Source organism: Osmia lignaria, chromosome 9 (genome assembly GCF_051020975.1).
Source record: "Osmia lignaria lignaria isolate PbOS001 chromosome 9, iyOsmLign1, whole genome shotgun sequence".
NCBI classification, from domain to species: Eukaryota; Metazoa; Arthropoda; class Insecta; order Hymenoptera; family Megachilidae; genus Osmia; species Osmia lignaria.
Genome location: NC_135040.1, coordinates 10,710,924 through 10,737,558, shown reverse-complemented (window position 1 = coordinate 10,737,558; position 26,635 = coordinate 10,710,924). Strand labels below are relative to the sequence as shown.

General features: G+C 43.5%; 2 protein-coding genes across 4 annotated transcripts in view; one reads left to right on the top strand and one right to left on the bottom strand.

The window, feature by feature from the left end:
- LOC117609259 (uncharacterized) overlaps positions 1-1,693 on the bottom strand; it is a 94,583-nt gene extending 92,890 nt beyond the window's left edge. For both annotated transcript variants that reach the window (XR_013062666.1, XM_034335360.2), the window contains exon 1: positions 1,444-1,693. The gene's annotated coding sequence lies outside the window, so the exon portion shown is untranslated. The remainder of the gene's footprint in view (positions 1-1,443) is intronic.
- LOC117609238 (uncharacterized) overlaps positions 1-26,635 on the top strand; it is a 67,813-nt gene that overhangs the window by 33,899 nt on the left and 7,279 nt on the right. For both annotated transcript variants that reach the window (XM_034335320.2, XM_034335311.2), the window contains exons 2-5: positions 3,884-4,169; positions 20,971-21,073; positions 21,682-21,704; positions 26,451-26,609. In XM_034335320.2, the coding sequence (XP_034191211.1) occupies positions 3,884-4,169; positions 20,971-21,073; positions 21,682-21,704; positions 26,451-26,609 (571 nt within the window). The remainder of the gene's footprint in view (positions 1-3,883; positions 4,170-20,970; positions 21,074-21,681; positions 21,705-26,450; positions 26,610-26,635) is intronic.

Here is a 26,635-nt window from a genome sequence, read left to right as displayed (position 1 = left end):
AGAAAGCGCGCTTCGCTCAGTGACTTCAATGCCGGCACAAGACACGACGCGACAAGATGGGTCGGGTCGGACGGAGAATAAAACGAGACGGCACGTTTTTCCAGCTCCGGGCAATTAAACCGAATCGGTACTCGCAGGGAGGAGAAGGCGGGTAACATGTCACGGTCGCGTTTCTGTCCTTTCCGAGCATCGGAATTGAAGAATTTACGAGAGCGTTGGTGAGCCGTGCATTTGCCTTTTCACCGCGCCTCCCTTAACCGCATCCTGCTCGGTATCTCGGTTCGGTCTCCCTCGAGTATCAGGCCGAAATTTCGTTGGTCCCCACGTCGATGCTTCTCTCGTCTCGTCTCGCTTCGTCCATCCGTCCGTCCGTCCGTCCGCTCGTTCATTCGTCCCGCGTTGCCGCGCGGATTCAATGTCCATGCAAAGTAAACGGCGGCCTCGGAACGGCTGTCAATTATCCGTTATATACGGCCCTGGCCCTCGAACCCATTCTTAACGACCCCTTAAAGCTGGACCCCACGGTCCACAGACCCCATCCCCTCGTGACCGTGTACATCGCGCGGCCGAAAACTCGGCCGATACACGGAGCAGAAGGGCTTCTTCTTCTTCTTCTTCTCCTCGAACGACACGAACGAACGGAAAGACGAACTTGAAGAGCAGAAGGGAACGGGGTGAAAGACAGAAGCGGTTTCCGGGAATCGTTTGGTATTCCAAACTGTACCGACACTCGCGGCACCTTCCTCCTTCAACCTGCGGACAGATTCCTCTCGGATCGTCCTCTCGGCCGGTTGATACAGAGACGATCGCTTCTCTATAGCCACGCCGCGAAGTGTGTCAGAATTGCAAATGGACAGAGCGGCAGCCGACGAAACACAGGGAGCAACGCAACCGATGGAAAGAGGGCGCGAATTCCAGCGTGTAATTCTCTAAGATGGATTCGAAGCGAGAGAGGAATCCGAGGCTCCGTCCAGAGGGTGGGAACGATTTTCGGAAAGGGCGAACGCATTTCGTGTAGACGGTGGGAAAGGTTCGGTCCGATTTTATCAACGGAATCTTTCCTATTCGCTTTTGTCTCAACGAAATTTGTTCGGGCACCTTCGTGTTCGCAATAGAGCAACGCGGAAACAAAGAATCTGTTAACGAGAGGAGAATCTTGCCATTCAAGTTAACCGGGGAATGGAATGCTGGGATTAACAAGTGTAAAACGTCATCGCTGCGATCGTAAACGCCAACGCCTCGTAATTATAACGATACGTTCCATTCGAACATAACGAGCGGGGTGGAGAAACTGAGAGCGTACGCTTTTACGCGTTCGAGCAGCTCGTTAAGGTGATAGAAGAAAATCGCAAATCATATACTTCTGTATCTTTTTCGACGTGTTAATTCAATCGAATTATGGCGATATTGTTTTTTAAATTGTCTAAAAGAAATTTCACTCACCGATCGAAGTTTTCTATAAATTCTTGAGGTTCCAAAGAATCTTGGCAAAATTTGGTTAGGTTTCTGGACTGCAACTATCTTCCCCGTTTAATTCAATTAAATCCCTTCTACGATTAATTCTTCATAGCAATTGAAATTTTTTGGAATATTCGTCGACCGTAGAATAAGGTGCACACCTTAGAAAAAGGACACGAAAACACGAAAAATTTGTCAAAATTGATCGAGTCCCGATTTCGTGTAAGAACCGATGGACGTCGATGCTCGACTATTTGATTCCTCTATATAGGGTGTAAATTAAATTTAATGATATCGCTTTTGAAAACTGCATTTTGAGTAAAACGCTTTTAAAGTTTCAGTTGTTTTCCTAGTAGATGCGACACGCTCCAACTTTTAAAGTTATAAATCCGATAGTTTCAACTACCAAAAGGGTTAAAATAATTTGTTTCAAGATTCTTATTTTAAATCATAAAATTTATTAAAATGTTTCTGTTGACATATACATTCACTTCTGTTGAATTACAGTAAAAGAATTACACTACAAACTAGTTCATGTTTCTCTCTTTATCTATTTATTTTTTTCATTTTATTTTTAATGTAAAACCTAATATACATTGAGTAGTGGTAGTTCTACTAATAAATAAAAGTTTGAGAAAGTATTCTAGAAAAATCATACTAACAGAATATCCAAATTTTTGAAAAATCATTTATTTTGCTCTATCAAAGGTATGTAACCGCTTAAGAAAGAAACATGCTGAAATTACAAGCATCGCCACACGAAATAATCGTGGTCCCTGAAGAAGAAGCGTGGACGAAAATTCTCGTCGAATTTTTCTGATCCCACCTGACCGAGAAACGCGTTTTTCGGAGGAGCTGCGATTGAAAGCACCTCGAGCGTGGAATACGCGTTGAATTCGTCGAAGACGCGTCAGAGCCGCGAATAATGGTTTATTAACAAAGCGTTGCCAAGGCGTGCGAAGGAAGTGACAGAGCGGTCTTGAGTCAGGGAGGGTGAAAGAAAGGAAAAAAGAAAGGAAAGGAAGGATTCCGACGCCGGGAGTTCAATCATGAGTTTCGTCGACGCCTTCGAGAGAAGGGTCTTGACACAACGGGGCTTTAATTACGCCGATATCACGGTAATTAAGCCGATCAATGCGTGCCATTGTACAGCGACTACGGGGCCCCATCGACGCTAAGGCCTGTCCATAATCACGGTGATGGACCCCCTTCGTTCGACACAAAAGCACCCCGTCCCGTAGGACATCGGTACACACCGTAACTACGCTCCGATCTACCTTCCTTTTTTTACGGGGAAATTGCATGAAAGAAGGCACAAAAATCAGCTCGATTAATTGAAATACCTTTTACAACTTTCATGGAACCGGCTTGTGCAAGAACATCTCTCGCTCTCTCGTTATTTTCTCAATTCGATATCAAATCATTCATTTCGTATTAGGAATATCGACGAAAGGTTTATGCAGTCGTCTTCGTCGAAGTTTAAGCTTTAAATTGATATACCACAAGTGCTATTTATCAGTAATTTTATGTGATGAATTCGCGTCAGTCTCGGCGTATGATTCAAGACATAATATTCTCCTTTCGAATCTTCTTCGGTTAATGGTAGAACGTGTTTCTTTCCTAGCGTTTATTCGATTCGAGGGAAATCGTGTGTGAAATTCGTAGCTGCAGGCAGACACGGTCTCATGCCGCGTGCTCGTTTATCGATGTAATCAGAGTTTGAGCAAGCATCCGCACCAGAAAATCGCTTCAAATCACTCCTCCCTAAAGCGTACTCGCTGGGAGGTTCTCGAAGTCGCGCACGCCGCCTGGTTACGACACTGATCGTTCCAATAATCGATTAGGATTTATACTTTGTAATCATCTGCCAATACGATGATTCACCCTTATCGGCGCGAATTTACTTCTTATTATTACGCGATATCCTTAGGGTTTCCATGATTCAAACCAGACGGATGAACAGCAAAGAACGCTTTGTCACTTTGTTTATTCAAATTCTTCCAGTGGTAGGACCTCGAAAGGAAGAGGGAAAAAGAAGATTTGTTTGCGGCCGCCCGCACCGTTTCCACTCTGTTTGTCGTAGGAGTTAGGGGACGATCGTCTAGTCTTCTTCAGAAAGCGGAAACGAAGTCGAGTCGGTTTTCCATTCGACTTCCCCTGTTATTTACGTCGGTGAAACACGAGCGGAATTGGAAAGGGCCGAAATCGCAGTTCGTGTAAATCTTGTACAACTTTGTCTCTCTGGAAATTATCATTAAACTATACAAGAAACAAATTATAGGCGCATATATGCGACGCCAACAACTTTCACTTGACGCATATATGCGTCCATAGCAGTCAAAGGGTTAAGGCGCCCAGGAAAACGAAAGACACTTCTGCCTCTACTATACGCCTACTTTGTAATAATCATTCGGTAACGTTGCAGGTGACGGTAGCCAGCAGCAACACGCCAAGCACAAACACGGTTCATCCGAGTGTGAACGACATGGACTGGTTCGCCGGTGTGGCCGAGGAAGAGCTGTTGTACTACACGGGCGTCGGCAACGACGTCGATTCTCTTTGGGCTGTGATCGGAAGCTTTGTACCACCACCGCCTAGACCACCTTATTTACCTGAGGAGGCTGTTACCACTGACGGACTCACCACCTGTGATTTGTGCTCCTGGGCGTGGAGGAACGACAGGCATTCCTTCTCTCTGGACGGCACCCTCGGTAAGCGCTGATTCAACTTGATTCCCAATTAGATTCTCGAAATTCACGCGACCATCGTTACTTTAACTTCTAATCAACTTGAACAAACAGACATTCCGAAGGTTTTTCCGTCCTTCGAATTAAAAGCCTTTGTACGAGAATGTTATTCTTTCTCGGTGACGTATCTTAGGAGCGTCCACTGCATGATTCGTTCTTCCTGTCAGCATTTCGGCTAGACCTTCGTTGAAAAGGGTTGAGAAAGAATAACCATCGTTGATGGTTAAGGGACCACCGCGTTATTCCTTCTGTACATACTCGAACGTATTTGTGACGTGTTTGTTCGTTGAAATGTTTGCTCCTCCTAGTCCACTGGATACTTCGAAGGAACTTTGTATCCGGCAGCCCTCGTGACTCGACGATTTTTCGTTTCGTGCTTTTTCTTTTTAAAGTTTTCGTCGAACCAGTTTGCGCATAGTTTCAATCCAACGACGCGTAACAACGGAGAAGATGATTATTATCAGACACAGAGTGTTTCATCGCGAGGTTTGTTTCTTTTTTTCTCACACACGAAAAAGGGTTGGCTATTTCATTACAACGAAGAAGTCGGTGGTTAGGCAACTGGATTACAAAACAAGCAGCTATTAGGGGCAAACGAGGTGAGCATCCCGAAGCCCTGGCCCATTAGGATTTAATGACGGTTAATAGAACGTTGGGGTATCTCGTACGTGTCCTTAAAGCAAATATTAAACGACGATATGTTGGCTGTACGAGGCTGGCCAATCGATCGATCAATCTTCAAGGTGTTTGCACGTTTTTGAAAGGAAAAAAGATAGCATAATAGACATTTGCATGCGACAACTCGGTAACATTAACGTCGAAGCTGTTGACGATGTCATAATCGAATGAGGAAAAGGAAAACATTAGAGTATGGCAAGGCGTATCTCTTTCAGCGTACAGGGTCCTCGAGGTCGAAGGTCGACAGTTGGGCACACCATGGGAGGCCAAGCCGTGCTTCGTGCCCGTGAAACTTGTATCCTACTCACTCTCTCTCGAACTTCTCTCCATCCCACGTTCGTGCTAATTCTCGTAACGGACAAATTAAGACGGATAATTCAAGAGTCCGCTCTCGCCTTTAGCCCAACCTCCACATCCGGTTGAGACGGCAACCAATCGGAGCTCCGATTCGACCACTCCTGTGCTTCTACCATCGACGATCTTATACTTTAATTCCTTCGATAGATTTCTAGGTATTACTAGAATTAATAAACTATCGATGGAGTCTAGGTTAGTAGACCTGGATAGTAAGCTGGATATAAATGTAGAGCAAAAGTTTCTAAACTTATTTAGTCCACCCCCTTTTTCAGATAAAAAGTTATTGAGCACGTTAAGGTGGTAAAGTAAACGAACGTTTTTCCCCACCATTTTTCAATGAAAAAATTTACCTTTCTTCTTATTGGTAACTTACAAAATCTTTTTAATATTGTATATCTATTTTACTTTTTATAACTGAACAATATTTGTCTATAATAAGAATACACCTAGAATTAAGATTTATTGTTTATAATTTATTTTAAAAAAATAATACTCAATGGACCAAAGAGAATGGTCATAGTTTTCCATAATTGATACATATCTTTTGAATTCCAAATACATAGTACTAGTGGAAATGTTGCCCCTTTTTCAAAGTGAAATATTTTCATCACTCTTTTCCCTATATAATCATGCCAGAATCACGTTCCACTTCCACCCATTCGAAAGATGCAAATTTTTCAAATTTACGCCCCTAATTGCACCTGAGGCAACCGCCTCCAAGGAGGCGATATTGCTTTCTTTGGTAAAACACTGTTGTAGATCAAGCAAAATTATATCGATAGAAAAAGCGGAAAGATTCTTCCGTTATGTTTACTCGATCGAAAGAAATGGCAAAGGGGTCACGACGAACGAAGGCCGTGCTGTACATCCGGTCGAAGGAATTCGTCCAATCAGAAACAGCCGGTTCTCCCCTAGAGTATGCCATGTTCACACATGCCCGAACGATGGCAGGCATAAGTTTCCGTAGCGTGGCAGGGTGCCCCACCTCTGTTCCGGGCCTGTTCCTCTTCGCAGCCGCCCTCCCTCCTTGTTTCAGCCCCTGCGGGCCTCATCGTTCCAGGCACGCATTATCGCCATTACCATGAATTCCAGCAGTTATTACGCCTCTGTTGCGCCGCCACGAAAATGGCGGCCCCGGTGTGCATCGTACCGTGCAACGAGGAGGTGGACGCCTCGCTTTCTCGACGCGCCCCATCCTCTCGACGTTCCGGCGTGGCGCCTTGAGCCTCCCGGCGTGTCGTCGTTTCTTTCACCGCTGACAATTAGCGCGGGGAATGGTCGGTTCGTTTTCTCACAGCGATGTTTACTCGTTAAATCGCGGTAACACGCCACTGACAATAGGTGGAAACGAAATTGAAATTTGTTTACCGTGATTCGAGGAACGATCCTTCGGGCTCGGTTGATCGATGACCGATAATGAACCGTGAGACGGCTTTTGATACCGCTATTAAAACGATAAATCATCGAAGGAAGGCTCGGCACCGAGAGACGCCATTGTCTTGCCGAAATCGACGCAATTACCCCCGTGGAAAAAAAAGAATCAACATGGCAAAGAGAAAGAGAGGAAAGTAGCGCGAGATGGGGGGCTGTTTAAGGCGGTCTCACGATGGGGTAATCATCGCGTCACTTCGCATCTTCCGCGACGTAATAATTACGAGATCGCACCTCCGAGTCTCGAAGCCGTGGCTACAAACTGGTCGACCAGGAACAAGCAGCCAAGGAGGTGGAAACGATGGAACGGAACGCAGAAACGACGAGAAGAACTTAATTCGAACTCTTCAGACTTATTTCGAATCTCGTGACGACGCGTCCGCACGATTCCGACTCACTTTGGGATCCATCTACTTCGTTTAACCATCTCGATTCACGTTTGACGAGTAACAAGAAATTTCTGTTTTAAAATTACTGTTGCAGTTGTTCGTAAGCTCGCATGATCACCTGGAGCATCGAACATAAAGATAAGAAAGTCCTGCAACTCGGTTATTTCGAAATGCCAACACGAATTCCAGGTTCCGAACGATTATCTGTTCGAACTGTATGAAATACACGTTCGTGTGATTTATTATTATACGAAATTTATGCCCCAAAAAGAAGCTCCATCTGTAGACATTTTAACCCTTAAACAGCAGAGGGTGGGTCAATTATGACCCAAACATACAATATATATATAAGGACATCAATCTAATGTTTAATGTTAAATGATATAATTTTTAAAAGAAAGAGTTTCATATGAAAATGAATGAAATTGTGGTTCTCTCCATGGCTCGCTATCCGATTGTTAAGCATCAAAAACCAAAACTTATGAAATATAGGTTCTCTTTTCTTGTTCCCAAAACTATAATTCGAGCAACATAATTCCGTTTGAAAAAGCAATATCATCATGTCAGAGATGACAGTTGCCTGTTGCAACGATCATAAAACGTAATGAGCAAAAGAGAATCGCGCCGGAGGCGATGCATTTCCATCGAAGATCGCCTCTCGGATTTTTACAAATCGTCGATCGACAATGCAGCACAACGGGTCGTGGAAAATAAAAAAGAGGAACTGTACGAGGGTCTGTACGCACGCAGCGGAGTGCCGACAAGCGGAAAGAGGCACGCTAACACGAGGAGAGGAAGCGTCGAGCTGGCAGCAACAACGGCATCGTAGGAAATCGGAATCGCTGCGTGAGCCGTCGATTTAAGTGCAACCCGCCACGCTAATCACGCGATGCCGTTCGAAATGATCGCAGACCGCCAATTAGAACGTAACGCTGCATGCCGAACAGAAAATGTATGTATCGACGTTGAAGGAGGAACGCGTTGCCGAGTCCCTGTCGTTTGCCGAACCGGACGCGAAACCGCGGGACAACTTCATCCCCTCGCAGCAAGTGGCATTTATCGAGTGGACGGAGCCTGCTCGTTTAATCGGCTCGTTAGGATATCCTTACGTTTCGAAAACCACCGAGCCCGTCCTTCTGCCTCCTGAGTCATCCTTTTAATTCGCGTTACGCGCCCGCGGCTACGTATATTCGTATTGGGCCGATCTTATCTTCCGTTGCGTATACTCCTGGACCCGGGATACGTAACGAGACTTCTTCTTTTTGCTTCTCTTTCGAGCGTTCTTCCCGCTAAAATTCCTCCATCGATTTCGGGAACTTACCGTCGTCCTTTCGCACCTTGGACTATGGCTACCTTCGAAGACGGCAGTTTGTTCCGAAGCATTCTTGAAAATTAGAAATTCTACCGATAGTATTGAGTGCTGCTTCTTCGCTTCTAACGTCTCAATACATTAATGGAAAAGTTTAATGGATAGAGCCGAGTGAATTCTAACACGAGTCCTAAACACTTTTATCTTTGAAAGTGTCCGAAGCAGAGTTACTTTCAATGACAACTATTCGTATAGCTATACGCGTACGGAGAAACGACGATATATCATTGCAGAAGTATCCAAAGAGTCTCCCCTTTAATTGAGCAGCTCATCTAATCAGGGAATCCGTGGCATCGTGCTCCTTTTTAGAGGACCACGATGTCGCATGTTCCTTTGACCAAAAAAAGAGCGAGAGGAGAAACAAGCAGCTTCGCGCCGGTTAAAGTGCCAGAGCCCTGCGGAAGGATGCAAACGAGAGCGAGGCTGGTTCCCTTTCGTGCGAGCGAAAATTTTTTTCGGCAGGGAACAACCCCCTTCCTTCCTCCCTCCCTCCCTCCCTCAAGCCGTGGCCAGCTTTTATATGCTCTCGAGTCGCGTACTCTTAATCTTAGAGGCAATCTCGCCCACGTAGATTTATTGGCAGCAGTTTCTGCCCGCTGCAGGGCTACCGTGCACCGCTCTCCCTCGTCCCTTTGATTGCGTGCACCCCGATTCGTTACGTGTGCTCGTATTTATCGGCCGCTTACGGCTAATCCGCACCGTGCCGCGCCTAAGAATTGTTTTCTCCTCGTTTCGAACAAAGAATGCCCGAATAAAAGGAAAAAAAAAGAAGGTAACAGAAGTCACTGGAGTATTTTAGAATTATGGGAAGAAATTTAATTGGTTCGCGATACTCGTTAACCCTCGGACCTCTGAATTGGAGACAATTTAAATTTTATCCTTTGATCTTGTATTTAGGAATCCGATAAAAGAATCCAGAGGAGGGAAATTAGAAAAATTCTTTAATTGAAATTTAAACGCTAGATGGATCCTGTTCTCGACGAGTCAGCAATCCTCGTCAAACCTGAACGCAGGTATATCCTTGAAATTATCAGCTCGTTTCGCGATAATAGCTCGCAATACGAGCTATTTAACGTTCTCACGTGGAAAACGTGCCGGACGAGTCCCTTGTTTCGAAGAAAAATTCTAATTCCACCTTGCAACTATCAGAATGGGTTACCATAAAATCCGCCAAAGTGATTATGCAAATTCTATGCCATTCTCGAGTAAACAGAAAATCCTTAGTGGATAAGCTCGAAGTTCGAAATTGCACTTGTCGATTATTTGCTTATATATAGAGTTGAATAATTTCCTTGTCCTTCGGCTTAATTTCAAGTATCGACCATATAATTCCTACTATTACCCCTTCCAGAACACCAGGTGTATCTTTAAACGTGATCCAACTCATTCAAGGATAATAGCAGGTATATATTTACAGTTCTCACAGCGATAATGGCCACTTTCCATTTGCCACTTCACGAAATTAATATGTTATATAATTAGTTTCTGCTAGAAGACGAGCATGTTAAAATCCATCGACCTACGCGATTCTTTCAGTGGTATTTCGGGTAATTAAGATTACAAGAGGCGTCGATTAACCGGTGACAGGCTGTCGTTGTGTGTTTCCTAACGAGTTAACAGAGCCTGGAACCGAGTAGCTTCTTATCTTCGCCACTTTACCGAACTATGCCGAAAACTTAGACCGGTCTTATCTCGGGAACACGGGCCATTCTCGAGGTACCGGAAACATCCGCGTTCCACTCAGGCTTTTTTCGCTCCGGTGGCGCTCGCACAGCGGTCGTTTAGGAATTCTTGTCGTTGGAGGTGGAGTAGCAACCTTCGTTATTTATCCTCCGTTTTTTCGCTTATCTTGTTTCACGCGACGGACGCGCTCACGAGCAGCAGAAAGAGTTGTTAACAACCGACGTGTATCGCTACATTAGACACGATGGAAATACCACCGCGTGTTCCTGGCAAATCCACCGACCATCCTGATCCATCTGTGACTCACAAGAAGATGGCCCCAATTTTAGCTCGCTGATTTTAATCGGAACATTTTAGAAAATGTAGTAGACTTCTTTTTTTTTTAATTATCTTCCATAAGAAGGAAACTTTATTCGTCGGTTAGTTTTTAACGTCGTATACATTAAATAGCGGAGCTTGAGTCAATCGTGACCCAAATCTACAGTTAAATTTAAATATGTAATTTTTAAATAAGAGAGTTTCATATATTGAAAAAATAATTTTTAAAGACGGAGTGTGAAATTTAAAAAATGAAAATCATTTGAAATGCAAAATTAAATTAAAATTGGGGCTCTCTCTATGGTCCGCCATCCGAGGGTTAATGAAACTTTACCATTATTATAGAGCTCATCGGGCTGAGCTAATTTTTAAAGAAGCAAATACAAAATGAAATTAAAATCTCCATGGTCCGCCGTCCGTCTGAGTGGAACGAATGCCTGAAAAGTCCATTGATCGATCAAAGCGTAAATCCGATACTGGATCGCGTTCTCGATCTGGAGAACCGTGAAATAACAGTAAACGAAGCGAATGAAATATTCAATCTCGTAAGCTATTGTTAGGTCGTCGGACATCCAACAATTTTCAAGATCAACCATCGAGAGTGAATTTCATCCTTCTTCGTGTTTCCTCTCCGCATGAAAGTCACATGACGTACGAGTTCGTAACGAAACACCGAACCAATAAAGCCATCAAATTATAATTGCTCCTCAAACCGTTCGAGTCACTGCAAGCAAATCAACTTCCATAGCAGTCCGACAATGGCCGCCTTTGTTTTCCTTCTGGCCTCTTTCCACCGGACTATTGCCGATTACCCTTGCGCGCTCCCTCGAGCATTCTCGAGCCGGTAACCGAGCCGTTGAAGAATCAGGAGAAACCCATCCACTCGATTCTATTCTTACACTTTTATACGGACCCAACGTATCTGACGTTGACGTGCGCCAAGTACCTCGGCACGGGTCTTGTTGCTTCACCTAAGGTTGACGTAGAGTATGAACGATTCCGTTAACTGGACGTTGCTTCGATGTAGCCTGCGGTTTATTTCTCAGGATATGTCTAGGATGCATCAAGCTCTCGCTTCCTTGAGAATTTTATATTCTCTACGTTCGTTCGTTATAATAAAACGACGCGTTCCAGCAATAAATTTCATTGGAATTTTTCTAATTCGGATAGAAACGATATCTCGTCTGTCAAAGTGTGACCCCGGTTCACCTCTCGAGTTCATAGAGACACAAAGGGGCAACCGATTCGACTCGTCTCACCGACCACACCTTCCAGGACAGATTGGCTCGCATGGAAGCAACGAGTGGCAACGGATGGTGAAGTTTAGATGGGATGACGGATAAATCGGCCGATCGATCGTTCACTCGATGATGGATCTGTTCTCGGGTGTTCCTTTATTCCATCGCCTGGCTTTTGCATCGACCGGGACACGGGCCGTCGTACACCTTACACATATTTTCAATCACGATCTACGATCCGGTGTTGTACGGTTTTATCTCGATTATAGTTTCGAGATGGCAATTGACGGCGGCCGTGAAAGCAATATAATTCCATCGACGTACATCCGGACGGATAATGACCGCGTTACGATACAGTAATGACACGATCGCTGTGCTATTAATGCCCACGTTGATTGTAGATTAACGTGACGTAATGCCAAGTACAGTTACTTGCTTCCTAGGCATGCAGGTGTGGTAAATTCGATGGGTTTCTCGCCTTCGGTTCAGCTTCTTCGGAATCTATCTATGCAACACAATCGGCGATAATAGAGACCTCTTTCCTGTATCTAATGTTAACCCTTTTAAGCCTGAGCGAAGACCCAAACTTACAAAACATGTACAAGAATATTAATTTAAAGTTGGATTTATAATTTTTAAACGAAAGAGTTTTATGTACAGATGGACTAATTGGACAAGTTTCTTAATTAAATTTTACACATGTTCAACCTCATGTAGTAAAATACATATTATCACAGGCATGAGTTATATTAGGTCGACCGGTAAGTTCTGAAAATAATACATTTATTAATATTTACTGGACAATATAATTTCCATCATTACTAATGATTTTTTCCTAGCTTGATGGTAATTTGTGAATTCCATTTCTGTAGAATGACGTATCTTTGTAAACTTCAATTGATTTTTAATGAAATAGTTTGAAATTTGAAAACTGAAATTGATATGAAATAAAAAGTAAAATTAAAATCAGGGCTTTCTCCATGGTCCGTTATTGATATTCGACTACCCATGCCAATATCTCACCGCAACATTTCTATCCAAATAACGTTGCACCCCGTCATCAATCATCATAAAGAAATTCAAGCGGTGCAAATAAACGGATAAACGAATAAAAAACAATCTCATCTTCTCGCGTCCAACGAAACAATGAATGATTGTGATCGAATGTAAAAAGGACAGGGGACTGGTTCACCTTCGACCCATCCGTTATAGCGGTCGTTTCTTCGATTGACTCGTTACAATCGTTAACTAAATTGAAGGAGTCGCGCGTCCGACGAACATGCGTCCTCTAATCGTTTCCCGGATGGGGTTGGAGATGATTTACGCGTCGTTATCGCGCAGCTTGGTTCAAGTTTTCGAGAAAGAAGGAAGCCAGAACGATTAACGGTGAAAGTCGTAGCCGGTGAATTACGACGTGTCCAAGAGAAGTGTGGCTGTTTGGTAGGAAAACCGGTAACTTCTAATTTCTTGAAATGTCCCTACCTGTTCGGTTACAGTGTCGGAAATATTATCGAAGCCCTCGGGAAACGACGCTATAAAGACGCGAGTTAATGGCCACTTTGGGAAACGGACGAAATGTAGGTATCTCGGTAATTAACCCCGTCGCGTTTACTTCGGTATAGTGGTCGTTTTTTATGAATTTCCCATCTAATGGGACAGCTTTTCTTCTTCTACCTCTCTTCTAATTTCAATCTCTTCGAGAGTTATTATTTTTATTAAAAAATTCTGTTTCCTAGGCGAATTTGTCTAAACACCTACGCTACGAAAATTTCAGACATCTAATTAAATAATTTAATATAAGGACGCAGATACAATGGCAGGGCAAAGAGGAAGGGAGAAAAGAAACAGCCCGACAGTATTAAATTACAGAAATCGTAAATCAAGAAGGGTGATGACGATCAGTCGGGTTAGGTAGAAAGATCGAAAGACGAGGAAATGGGAAGAAGTACAATTTAGTCGATCGTGAAAGAGAGTGGCGTCGTAAATCCTAAGGGAACATTCGTCAGTCGTTTTTGGAAGACGATCTGTTTACACGAGCATTTAGGAGGCGAACATCGGGCTTAAATATCTTTTGACATCCGAATAGCCGGACGTAGGATGCGGCAGGGTGCAAGGTACACCGTCCGACGACCCTTTGGACATTCTTCGAGCGGTACCCTGGGCCTGAGTCGTAGCTCGTAAAGGGGCGAGTAAAAATGATTTGCCGTTGTGCCTTGTCCACCCTCGACAACGTCGGCGTATATCTCTCGTTTTTAATCGTGTCTGTCTATCTAGAAAAATTCGATCGTAAATAAAGGTTGAATTAAATTTTATAGTGGCGGTGCAGCAGCGAAATTGCTGGCCTTCGGAGCCAATTAACTCGTAAAGATCCTTCGACTATTCTCCTTCCCGTTCATTTCGCTTGTTATTATTTTCATCGAGAGGCGGTGGGACAGGAAAGAGAAGATAATTTACGCGTCTCTCGAAATTTACATATTTCGTTGGGACGCGAAAGTTACGTGTCATCAATTAGCAATCCAAACGGAATCCGAAAACAGGTATCGCTTTATGAATCAACTGTTCCGAGAAACGGCGTTCGCTATTAAGACATTAAAAAACCTCGCGTGATCGCTTAATTGACCGGGCATACTTGCGGTTTCCCTGATTTATTCCGCGCGACTATTTTCAACCGGTAGTGAGCAAACGAATATAAACCCGTGAATACATAATGAAGCTGCGATATCGAGCTGTCGGATAAACGGCGACGATTTAAAACCCTGGATGGAGTGTTTTTTTAATTTACGATCTTCTAATTACTGTAGACTCTCGTTATTGCCCCACGAACGATTTGTTCTTCGTACAGATTTTTAAACACAGCGTAGACCGGGAGCGGTAGTAACACGTTGAATATCTCGAAACATTTAATAGATATTAACATGAATTTTGGACATATAATAAAAGATTGTATTTGATTAAAATAAAATAACTTTTCGATATCCTAAGGTAACTTTCCTTTATTGGCTTAAAATTGTAATATCAATTGTACTCTCTTTTACAATTATGTGCTAGATTTTCTTCTTAATCTTTAATTTGACGTTCATTTGTTAAAAATCAATTTTCTCGTATCGATGTTTATCCAATGCTTTTCAAATGTCCATCACTTTCCAAAATGATGCTACTAGCGCTACTATTCTCCCTTCATAGCTTTTCCTCTTTAATTGAAAATTTGGCAGCTTGGAAAATTGTTCGCCCCTACAGTCTCGTCCGCGGCAATATAACTTTACTATATCCCGGAGAAACAGAATTTCCGACGCAGCAGGAAAGCCTAAAGGTCGATCCATTCGCTCCAATTTCAAGGTGCGTTCACCAAAAGCGAATCTGTAATAACCGTGAAAGAAAAAGGTGTGGAATTTCAATCTGTTCGCGGTGTGTAGCGAAAAGGGAGTTGCCCTCGCTAACCGAAAAACAGCCAATGAAGCATCCTTAAGAACACCTAATTGTCGGCTTCCCTTTTCCTCTTCGACGCCGATGTTCGCGAGCTTCCCCGTGGCTGGACAGTTACAGAGCGCGCGATTAACAGTAAAAACGAGCAATCCGAGCGGCAAAGGGGAACGAAGGGTTACGAAAAAAGAAAAGAGCAAAGAGGAATAGCTGAGGGCTAGAAAGAACCGTGGTAGGAGGAGATAAGAGGATCGTCGAAGAAGAGAAAGCATCGCAACACGACGAACGATCGCGAATCTCGCCCCTCGAGCCAAAAAGCGAGGCCGATTAAAATTGCTGCGGTGGCGGGCGACGGCTCAATTATCACCGACCAACCCGGCTCCGTCCGTTTACGCGCGTGTGCAGTTGCACGCGGACCAGCGTGTAAATCCGCGGAGCGATGCTAGCAGAAAAGAGTTAGACCCCCGAAGCGACCACCGCACCACACCGGCGCCCCGTCTTCTTCGATAAATTATTGTTGTTAATGATATATTTATTGGCGATACACCGGTGGATACCGCGGAGTAGCAACATATCGGTCGGTATAATTTGTCGATTCGAGGGAAGCTCTCGATCTTTCTCCCTTTATCTACCTACTTCTTTCTTCTTTTTCTCGTCTTTCTTACTAGATCTTGTTTTTCTTTGACACTAATATCGAGGTGATTAAGCGAAAGGATGATGCTCCGGGCGATCAGAAAATTGTGAATATTAAGCGTTAAGGGAGTATTCTCATTTGCAAGGGTAAAAAGATCGATTTTTTTACAGAATAATACTCCAAAAATGCATTCTTATAGGTTTATGCTTGAATTTATTGAAATGATGAAGCTGTAGCGATTATATGTAAGCACTTCGAACTTTAAACGCGTTTAAATTAATTTAAAAATATATATATTGGACAAGCAGGAATTCTCAAAATCCTAATTTTGACAATATTAATATCAAAAGGGATTTAGAAAAAAAATAACACGATTTTTAATTATTAAATATCATATAATTCAGTGTAAGTATAACTGAAAAGTACGAATAACGAAGTAAATATTAATTCAAATTTTTCCGTGTAAACATTTATACGCAAGTGGTGGAGCGCCGCGGGCCATATACATGAGGCCTCCTCCCCTACAGTGTCAGTCTCCTCGGGAGCGCCTAAGGGGAGGGATCGGAACTTGGAACCTCACCATTTTCCCTGGAAACCCTGATTTCATCACAACTTCGTTGTTTCGTGGAAGATCGATTATTTTAATAAAAAATTCCTTTCTCCTTTTTTTCACACACAGCCGAGTACCATTCAACCTACACCACCTGAAAATCCTTGAAATAGCAAACATCCAAAAGTCCGCAAATTGTGTCTAAACAATTAATTAACCACCGTCGACGAAAACTCTTTCACTTATCCATCTGCACACAATCCGCCCGGTTCTTTTCATCCTAGCCCCGTCAGTCGCAAACTAATCTATGCTATTTAAGCGTCATCGAATCTTTAGAAAGGCCATCATTGTACGCGATTACATCACCGGGCTGTACGATCGAAAGGAGAGAATTCATAAAAGTCCCTTGTAGACATCTGAGGATCCGACGTTCGTGTTCTCCTTTTACGACGCGAAATCTCACGACGTCGCGCGAGGGATCAGGGCTTTCTCGCGAAGCGTTATCAGGACACACGAATCGTTCCTTAATGATGATTAATGAACGGTGTACACTTACATGGACGAAGCTTACGTAACCGCTGTCGGGTAATTAGCCAACCAAGTCGTAATTCAACGATCGTGGCTCATGGAAGCAAGCTGTTGGCCTTTGAACGCTCTTCGATGCTTAATTATTTTGTCACTAACTGAATGCCCAACTAGCAGCGACAATACCGACTTCTTTTTCTTCCCTCTCTTGCCACGCTGACAACGTGATAAACGCTCGTAATTAAACGTTATGTGAAATATGGAAGAAGGAAGAAAAAAGGTATTGATCGGAGGGTGGGTAGGCAAATGTCATTGACCCTTGAACCTTCCCCTAATTACACGCGGGTACAATGTAGACTTCTCTTAGTATCGGAAGTGTAGGAAAAGAAGTATCGTTTTAAATAATTTATTTATTTATTTATGGCCCTTAAGATCTACCTAATTATCAATTTATGTGCCGAAGTACAGCAAGACTATCTTGATGTACGGTTTTTTATTTGATTTGTCACCAAATGATTATAAAAATCCACGTTTAGAAAAGAAATGTGGAAATGGCAACACTACACATTTAGGGATTAAAGCGGAAGCGAGTGAATAGCATGCAATCATCGGCAACCGCGAACACCGAGGGAGGAGATTGGCGATGCAGCGAACAAAATGGTAATTCGATTGGATGAATCTGTATCTCGAAGTACGTACCATCGATATAGTCGTTTTAGCGAAATGAAATTGTTATATACAAAGCCATAATCGGATTACCGGCGGCAATCTCTACGCGGATCGTGGCTCGCTATGTTTCGCAAATTACACCTCGCGTTTACTCAATTTTTCATTTTTTAATTAATCATTTCGGGGAACGCAGTCTTCGCGAAAGCTATTCTCTCGTAATAATGCGATCTGTAAAATATCTTATCTCTTTCTGCATTGATTTTTTAAATGAAATCGAAGAAGAAAAGTAAAAGAACGTTTATTTAAAAAAGAAAGAAAGAAAGAAAGAATGAAGTTACGGTAAATCTCTAATTATCCAGCAGCGTCTCAAAGCGTCCATTTTTTCGCCCGAAACGTGTCCGTCAAAAGGATATTCCCGCGCGAGAAAGATAATGACGAGTCATTCGTAATTACGCATATCGAGCTCCTGTGTAATTTTATAATTTTGCAACGAAGGAAGAGGAGTCAGAGAAAGATTTCGCAATCGAAATCCTCCTGGTAACAGTTAGACTGTTTTTTAGTTCTGACGAAGAATGCGCAAAATATTATAATTGATTAAACGATATAACATCCTGTTTGCCGTTTATTATTAACGAATAACCTATAAACGAGTTTGATGAAATGAATCGACCTTCGAATCGTATATTGGTTAATACATACAAACCGCTTTGATATAAACTGTCAGAGGATCGATACGTATCGAGACGACATCGATGATTAATGTTTCAACGATACTTGGCTAAATCTCCGAGTATGTACCGTGATTCGACGTCGAAATTAATAGGTTTTACGTAATAGATTTCGAAACCTTCTTTCTGACGCTTTCTATTCAACACTTCTGCTCGACGATCGAATATCAGCCGGATTGATCGTTCGATTTTTCCCTAAAAATCATTCTTACATGTATTTCTCCGAAATTCTTGGACCCTTTCGTTCTTCAAGGTGGTCGTGCACCTTCCTCAGCACCTGTTGGTAATCGTGTTCCACGAAACGGCCTATATTCGCATAAATCCTGCGGGGCAGTTGCGTGTCGTGCGTGAGTGTTGCCGGTGGCAGTGAACACGTGTAAAATCGAGCGAAAGAATGCGTGTATCGACGATGTTCACGTGGTCGCACGAATCGACCCCCTGTGGATGTTTACAAATGAAAATCTAGACTCCATCGGACGGTGAAACGAACCCGATCACAAACGGACCAAGAAGAAACTCATTTATTCATCAAATTGTTTTTCAAACACGTTCACAGTAGTCCTACCAATAAACAGCTAACAATGTACAAACCTCTCAAAAGTTTCTAGCGCGGTGAAAAAAAGATTGATTCGACGTGAAATCGAAGAGCATACAAAGGATCGAACACAGGAACAGAATAGGTGTCCCTTTTTGTACGCATCGTTCGCTCCTGACAGGGAACTCGAGATGAGGGTTGTTCCCAAATCGAGACTCTCTTCCCCTTTTTTTTTTTTTTTTTCATTTATCCCTCTTTCTGTTCGCTGGTCGAAACAACATTGTAACCTGACGCGTAGCGAGGCTGTTCGCGCGTCTCCTGGCCAACACGAATAATCTTTGGTGGCCGACCACGGCCAGAGATGATTGATAACTCTGTTGTACGGTGTTATCAGCCGTCGCTTGCACGTTGTTATGTTCACGTCAGAAACGTGACGCTCCGAGACTTACGGTTCTCTTCTCTCCTTTGTCTCTCATCTCCGTTTTATACGTTCCCTTTCGTATATTCACGTTCGACGTACCTGTTGCTGTTAATTCAAACTTACACGCCGCCGTGTTAACCACGAATCTTGTTTTCCGGTTCGATGTTCCTTTCCTCTGCTTACCTTTAATTCGTCTTCCCTCGCGTCAACTTAATCTTGCAACCAGATAGCCGGACAACCGGTGTTCTTTCTTTTTTTGTACTTTCATTATTAACCGTCTGGTGTTTATGGAAATAATTATGTAGCTATTCAGTTGATGAATTATTAATAATCATGGTGTACGTCCGTCGAAAGTGTTAAGAGATTATTAAATAAAGGCCGTAGGGGAGACCGCCGGCGGCAGAGTTAGAGTTAATAGAATTCAAATTAACCACGCTAACTGCGCGGTGATTAATCGGGACTCGATCGAACCGAGCGCGCTTCATTTATCAAAAATGAAGCTTGGAACTTACCTATCCTTCGGGAGTGGTCGAAAAAACGAGGCCAAGGTTCAAACAAAAAACGAGGCACGATTGTTGGCGTCGGTTCTCCGCTACAAAAATGAATACCGTCGTGTATTAGTAAAAGAAACAAAAAATAATTTTCCCCTATATCCACATCAGGGTGCTTTTAATTTAGTCATTTTAACTCGGCTACTCGTGACTCCATTTTTGATACAAACGGTGCTAAAATAAATAACGAACGTGTTCGATATCTAGTCGCATGATATTACCAATTATCGCAAACGAGCATTCTCCTTGCCACTTTAAAAGCAACGAGGATTTCTCTCTTCCCCTCAGTATCTCGTTCTAACTAAATTACATCTTCTCTTCTATTTACGATCCCCGATGACAGTCAAGTTAACCACGAGACCTAACCGTTCCGCAAGAAACGCAGGCGATCGAGACGTTAAATTAGGAATCAGGCCGGGACGTTTCATTAAAGGATTAAGATATCTCGGTGAATCGTCAGAAGCTATCGGCTAATGAGCGCAACTAGTTGTCACCAGCTCGTACGTCGACGTTCAGCGAACTGTGAGAATCTTGGGACGAATGATCTGGAAACTGGTTAAATGGTCGTGTTCTCCAGTAGGAAAATGATTCTCTGGAAATCATGGGATCGAGTCGCGAAAAGATTGTTCGAATAGGACGACTCTATCGCGAGCAATTATCTTTGGATGTTTCAATCCTATCCTTATCAAATAAATGCATTTGAACTCTTTGAAGCTCTTATTATTAAACGATTAGAATAATTTTTGGTAGCCATATCGTGTCTCGTCGCGTTACAGTTTTCGATTCGAATCGAAAAGCAAACGAGGAGAAAGTTTCGGTAGGTGTGCCGCAAAAATAATAGCAAAGACCACGTAATAAAGTTGCAGGCGTCCAGCTGAGTGGAAAATGAACGTGGTGAACGGAATCGTGGTCCAATTAAGTACGCGGCTCTTTCGTTAACACGCGAACCTTAATAAACTTATTTATCCAGCGCCCAAAGAATGAAAAAAGAAAAACGACGATACTTATAAGTGTGACGAAACAAGAACAAAGGAATTTCATACGAAAGAAAAAAACGATCAAACAGTCTCGATTTAAAAGAACAGTGTCGTATATCTGCGTAACAAGACCACTAACCATCATAGCACACCTTTTTATGGTATCCTACGGTGTTTCAGAATCACCGCAAGAAACGATCAAGAACAGTCACGGTTCGATGATCAGTTAGAAACACCTAGTCGAGTATTAACAACATCGTTTTAATAAGAATGCATTGTTTGATTTTTACAGAAGCACCCGGAGAACTCGGATGGGTGCTCACGTTGGTGATAGTGTCGTTAGTATCGGCTGGTATCGGTGCGGTGGTCATGGTGACCCTTCTCCACTGTCGAAGGTCAGTATAATTTATCATTTTATCAAGAAATCGTGGAAGAATCACAGCTCGGGAAAGTATCGGGCTCGATTCAATCAGACACCTTAGATAGAGGGGATTTATCCGTTGGATCGTGGAATTTTCGAATCGAAATACGAGAACGTAAACACCTGCCCGATCGGTTCCCGTGAGATTGCCTTCGAAATCTATACAAAGAGGCAGAAGATCAGCGATGCATCTCGATACGGATCAACGATCAGGTAGATTCGCGAAATGATCGCGGTTTATAGCTCGGCTGGCAGCAGCCGATCGATTTCCCTTAAATTACCACCTACCCGCAATCCATCAAAATCGAGAGGTAACCGAACCGTAATAAGCCAGGGTGAACCGGTTGCTAACTAGATCGGTACGATTTGAATTCGCCGCGCGACAGACAAAAAACAATCGGGAGGAAGCAGTGAAAAAAAGCTAAGGAGAGACACTCGTAAACGTAATTGGAGAATCTTTATTGCGAACCGCTTCCGTCCGATTCTTCGTACAAACATGCATCGAGAATTTTTAATTTAATTTATAATTATTGTTGAACATACCTCTGTATCTAATAGAATCGTTCGTTTTTTCTGTTACAGATTGAAGAGCACCGGTGGAAGAGGTAAGATCAGTTTCGCGGATTAGTATAAAATTCAAATTTTTACGATGATTCTGGCAGGTATTTTGAGCTGTACTTATTAATAGATATAATAGGATTACATGTAAGCCGCTTATCGAGTTTACGGTTAAGTCCACTATGGGTTCCTCTCGGTACGCTTATCTCTTTATCTCCATAATATAATAAATTACTGCCGCGATGATACTCGCGTTGGAATTAGTCACCATTCGCGATGTTAATCATACGTAATTACGTTGACCCCTTTTTCACGTTCGTTTTAATATCGTACAACAGCCTTATACCCATTCAAAGGCGTTCTTTAATAATAGAATTTCAAATTGCCATACGGCTAATAATTGGCAGTACCAGTCATAGAAAATTGGTACAATAGACGTAGCGATCGACCCTAATCACAGACGCGATCATGACTAACCGCTGACAGATCGTATGATTCGCAATAATTATCCTAGATCCCCTACCGGCATATCGATTCATAATTCCATCTATTCTCCGATTTCTTTGGCCCTCGTTAGAATATGATATCTACCTCTTAATAATTCCTTTATGAATATCCTTTGAAACCTTATCTCTATTCAAAGAACATCGACCACGTGTACCGACATTGAACTGCGATTATTTAAACGGGGTTTAAACCAACGCACGTTTTCCCTAAGGAAAATTAGAAAAAACCTTCCAGATTATTAGTAGGAGAGAATAGGGTATGATGATAGGTCGAGTGGAATAGCAAATATTATTTTTTTCTTCTTTTACTAATACATTGAAATTAGAGCGTTAAATTAAAAGCGAACAAATTAGTATCCCCAAAATAAAATTTAACCTTCTTTTGTATAAAGAAATAAAACAATTATACTTATTTTGGAATAGGGTATCCCCTGGATATCTTATCCTATCCTTCCCTAAAACTCCAACTACAATCGTTTCCTTTTAACAATGTGTTCACCCCCGAAGACACATCCGGATGTCGTTGACGACAGCTCGAGCGTGTCTGTCCGATCGAAACCCGAAGACGCAGAGGCCTCACACAGTGGACGGACGTCGATCAGTGCAAACGAGAAGCATAGTAGAGCCGTGGCGTCGAGTGTCAGCGTCGATTGGAGTTTAATTAGTTCGCATAATGAAAGCCGTTCACGGCGGTATATTCGACTCGTGCACACGTTAAAGGGTAAACCGAGTGGACGCGACACGACGCGACGTACAGGCGACATAAAGGACAGTGAAACGCGTCTAATTAACTTTCTGATTTAAAATCAGCCGCGCGGCACGATACGATCAACGTGGCTCGAAGGAACGTAGAAAGGAGAAAGAAGGAGGATGAGAACGAGGGCAGATAGAAGAAGAGAATAGAGGAGGCGAGCTCAACTGGCTGCCGGTCTGACTATACAAGGGTCACTCGAATTAATTATCCGACACTCGTTTTACCGAACCTCCCTGAACCCCGTCGTCGATCCACGATTCCACTCTTAAGATCCCTTCACACCGAAACTTCGTGATCGATACCGATTCAATACGCTTCCTATAATTGGCGCCAAGAGGTTGATCTTCATGGAACACTCGACACGACTAATTGGAACGACCGAACACGCTACCCTTAATTAAGCTAAACAATTGACAACAGTGCGGTGAGGAAAAATATCGTGGTCTATACTTAAAAATCGCTTACGAATTTGGACATCTAGTGCCTATCATTGCGTAATCTATTGAAAAATCTCGAGGTCGTTAAGAAACTCTTGATTATACCTTTCAGGAAACCGAGAGTGGACGTCCGAACCATCCGTTTCCTCGCTTCTCTATTAATTACATCAAAACCGCGCGTTGGTTAACGTCGCAGGACATCCCGTTCGGCGAAAGGCTTATTTAGGTCCGTGTACATACACTTGTCAAACGGTGAAATTATAGCCGTACCTGGTTGTATGAATGTAATTGAAATTCTAGCGTAGCTGAACCAGAAGTAAACGCGACTCGATGTTGTTTGTGCAATTTCATTTCTGCTGAAAAGAGGCAGAGAAAACGAATTAATGAAACGTGCGTAAGAATCGCCGCGAATGCCAACGGACAAGAGAGGCGTTAATGGACGGCTGAAAGAGGCTGGTTGCGATAAAAAAAAGAAAAAAATAAAGAAAAAACACGAGATCCCGTACACGTTAGGTTCCCGGCACGATCGACGGAACACAATGGCGATTCGAGAGCCGGATAGAATAGGTGAATCGAATCCGTTAATCGGCTTATCGCCCGTTTCTTCGCTCGATACGCCGAATCGGCCTCTGCTCCCTCGAAACCTCGACAACAAGGATCTCCTGGTGTTCGTTGAAAGGGTATTCATAGAAATGTTCACCCTTTTCGCCACGAAGGGCTGGGCGAATTACAGATAGAAGTCGATATGGCGTAAAAATATACTAAAAAATAAGTAACTTTGAATGCGCATTACTGAGCTTGAAACTGATACTTTTATAATCTACTCGTCAAATACTATCAGAATATATAACAAATAGCCAACAATTTTGCGTTCCCCAAAGTAAAGTTTAGCCGAATGTACTATATTGATTTTCAAAATGACAAGTAATCGATACAGGGTGAAATCATTGTTGAGATATCAGCTGCAACTATCATTTGAACCATCTATTCTATTAAATTCAATTTGACAGAAAACACGTTTCAACAAACGCTAACGCATCCCTTTTCCTTTCATCACTAATATCGTCTTTCGCGGCGATCTTTCCGACACGATGACGCGCGAGAATGGACGATCGAGTTGCAGCTAACCGGTCGAAAGAATATCAGCCAGAATGAATCTGGACCGAAAAGGATCACGCACGGTTGCCAAGAAATCGAATGCTGGTAGGTGTTCGAATCTAGTAGATCGTGAGGGCGAGACTCGCCCTCCCGTTGTCACGGCACGCCACACAATTTTCACGCGTCCCGTTTGCCGGGCTAACGCATCCGTCGACCAATTAATATCCGAACCATCCAATCCGGTAAATCACGCGGGTTAACGCGTCCGTCGAACAATCACGCGAAGCGACAGCCTGGAAAAAGAACGGATCCGATTACCTCACCTAGAAGATCGGAACTATGGCGTAATCGCGTTGAATACACCGTGTTTCCTTCGAACTTTCCCATTCTAAGAGAGACGGCATAAAGAAGCAGCGAGGAATCATCGTGACAGATCGATGTTCAATTATAAAGCAAGAACCCCGGTCGTTCGAACGAGCATACCGATCGGATAAATCGGCACCGCCTTATTTACGATAGCAATAAACTGCTTCACGCCTGCCATCGTACGCTAAATCGTTGTACGTCGATGCGTAGCCCGTTTGAATGCCGAAGAGTACTGCCACGTCCGACGATAAATAACGCGATTACAGCTTGACGTAATCGATTGCACTCGGATTTCTAGCCGGACGAGCGCAAATGAAGTCGCGCGCGACCGTCCTTACCAATGATGAAGCACCGCGTTCCACGAGCGGCGCGTAATGAATGGAAGGTTGATTAGGGTCGCGGAACAGAGTGTCCGCGGCAATTGAAATCCTTTCTAACATGGCGTAGCTACGGGTAATTGGTCCCTATCCGTTTGGATTCGCGTGTCTTTGATCGGACGGCAGGGAACTGTTCATCGTCGGATAATGGAGGACAAATTTATTTCATGACTCACGCGTCTTGTCTTAGCGGTTGGAAAAGTTACAAGGATCGTTTGACGTCCGAGAAACCCCGTCATATTCTTGACTAATACACGAAGACCTCGCGTGAACGTCCGTACAGTCTCTCAATTAGCAGGCAATCTCTCCTGCTCTTTGCGTAGATTCTAATTATGTAAATGACGGTGTGTAACGGCTCGTTATAAATATCCACGAACCGTAAGGGACGGAATTAAATTTTCTGCTCGTGTCCGTCACCCTGGCTTCTCGTTCTGCTACGTTTCAGCGCATCGCCGATTATCCTCGTCGTGAGTTTCTCGGAAGAAGAGGAAGAAGAAAATGGTGCCTGGAGGAAGGACGAAGAGGAGATATTATACTCGGTGCACGCGGGTTTCTGTCGCTAGTATAAGGACGACGATAAAACGAGAACCAGTCTCTTTCTCTTTCCTACTCTTGGCGAGTGACAGCCGTCAGGAATCGTCCAGGGGGACGAAAAGCACCGATCAGAGTGTCGTACGTGCGTAGGTTATGCGGCACGCCGAGGAGGAGCAAGAAGGAAGCCGAGATTCCCATAATCTTGTTTTTTTCTCATGCCACCAGTCGGCATCTCTGATCTATGAATTCCGAATTCCTCTTTTTTTCATCCCCTTCTCGCCCCTTTTTTTCTCCTTTTTCTTTTGCCTCGATTCCTTCATCCGCCCCGCTCGATCTCTTCCACCCCGAACCCCGGCGAGTTTCTATGAGGGTCACATGACAGCACGATGACGGCCGTACAATGAGGCCATACAGAAAACTGCCGCGTTTCTTTTTTCTTTTTTCTTTTCCTTCATACGCGAGCTCATGTCATAATGATTCGTGTTCCTGCCTGCGTAATATATCTACGAACCATACACACGATCGTGTAACGTAACAGGATTCTGTACGAACGTTCACCTGCCACTTCACGAGCTTCGCCTCGGATCCTCGTGTACCCTGGGCCGACCCGACCCTTCTTAAGTGAAACTCGAGCACGACTTTCGCGTACCGATCGGTTGCCAACGAATTTTCCAAGGCAACGAACCTCACGTGGGACACGACCCTTTGTTTCTTGTTTCAGCGAGCTGCTGCAGCGTCGGCGTCGAAGACTCGAACGTTCAGGAAGCCGGTGCCACAGCTGGTGGAGGCGGTTCTGGTGGCGGGGTAGCGGTTATACCAGATCGACCACCTCTCGAGCTCGATAAGCTGCCACCTTATCACGACGTTGCCCCTAGTCCTGGTAAATGTTAATGTTTAATTTTCAAG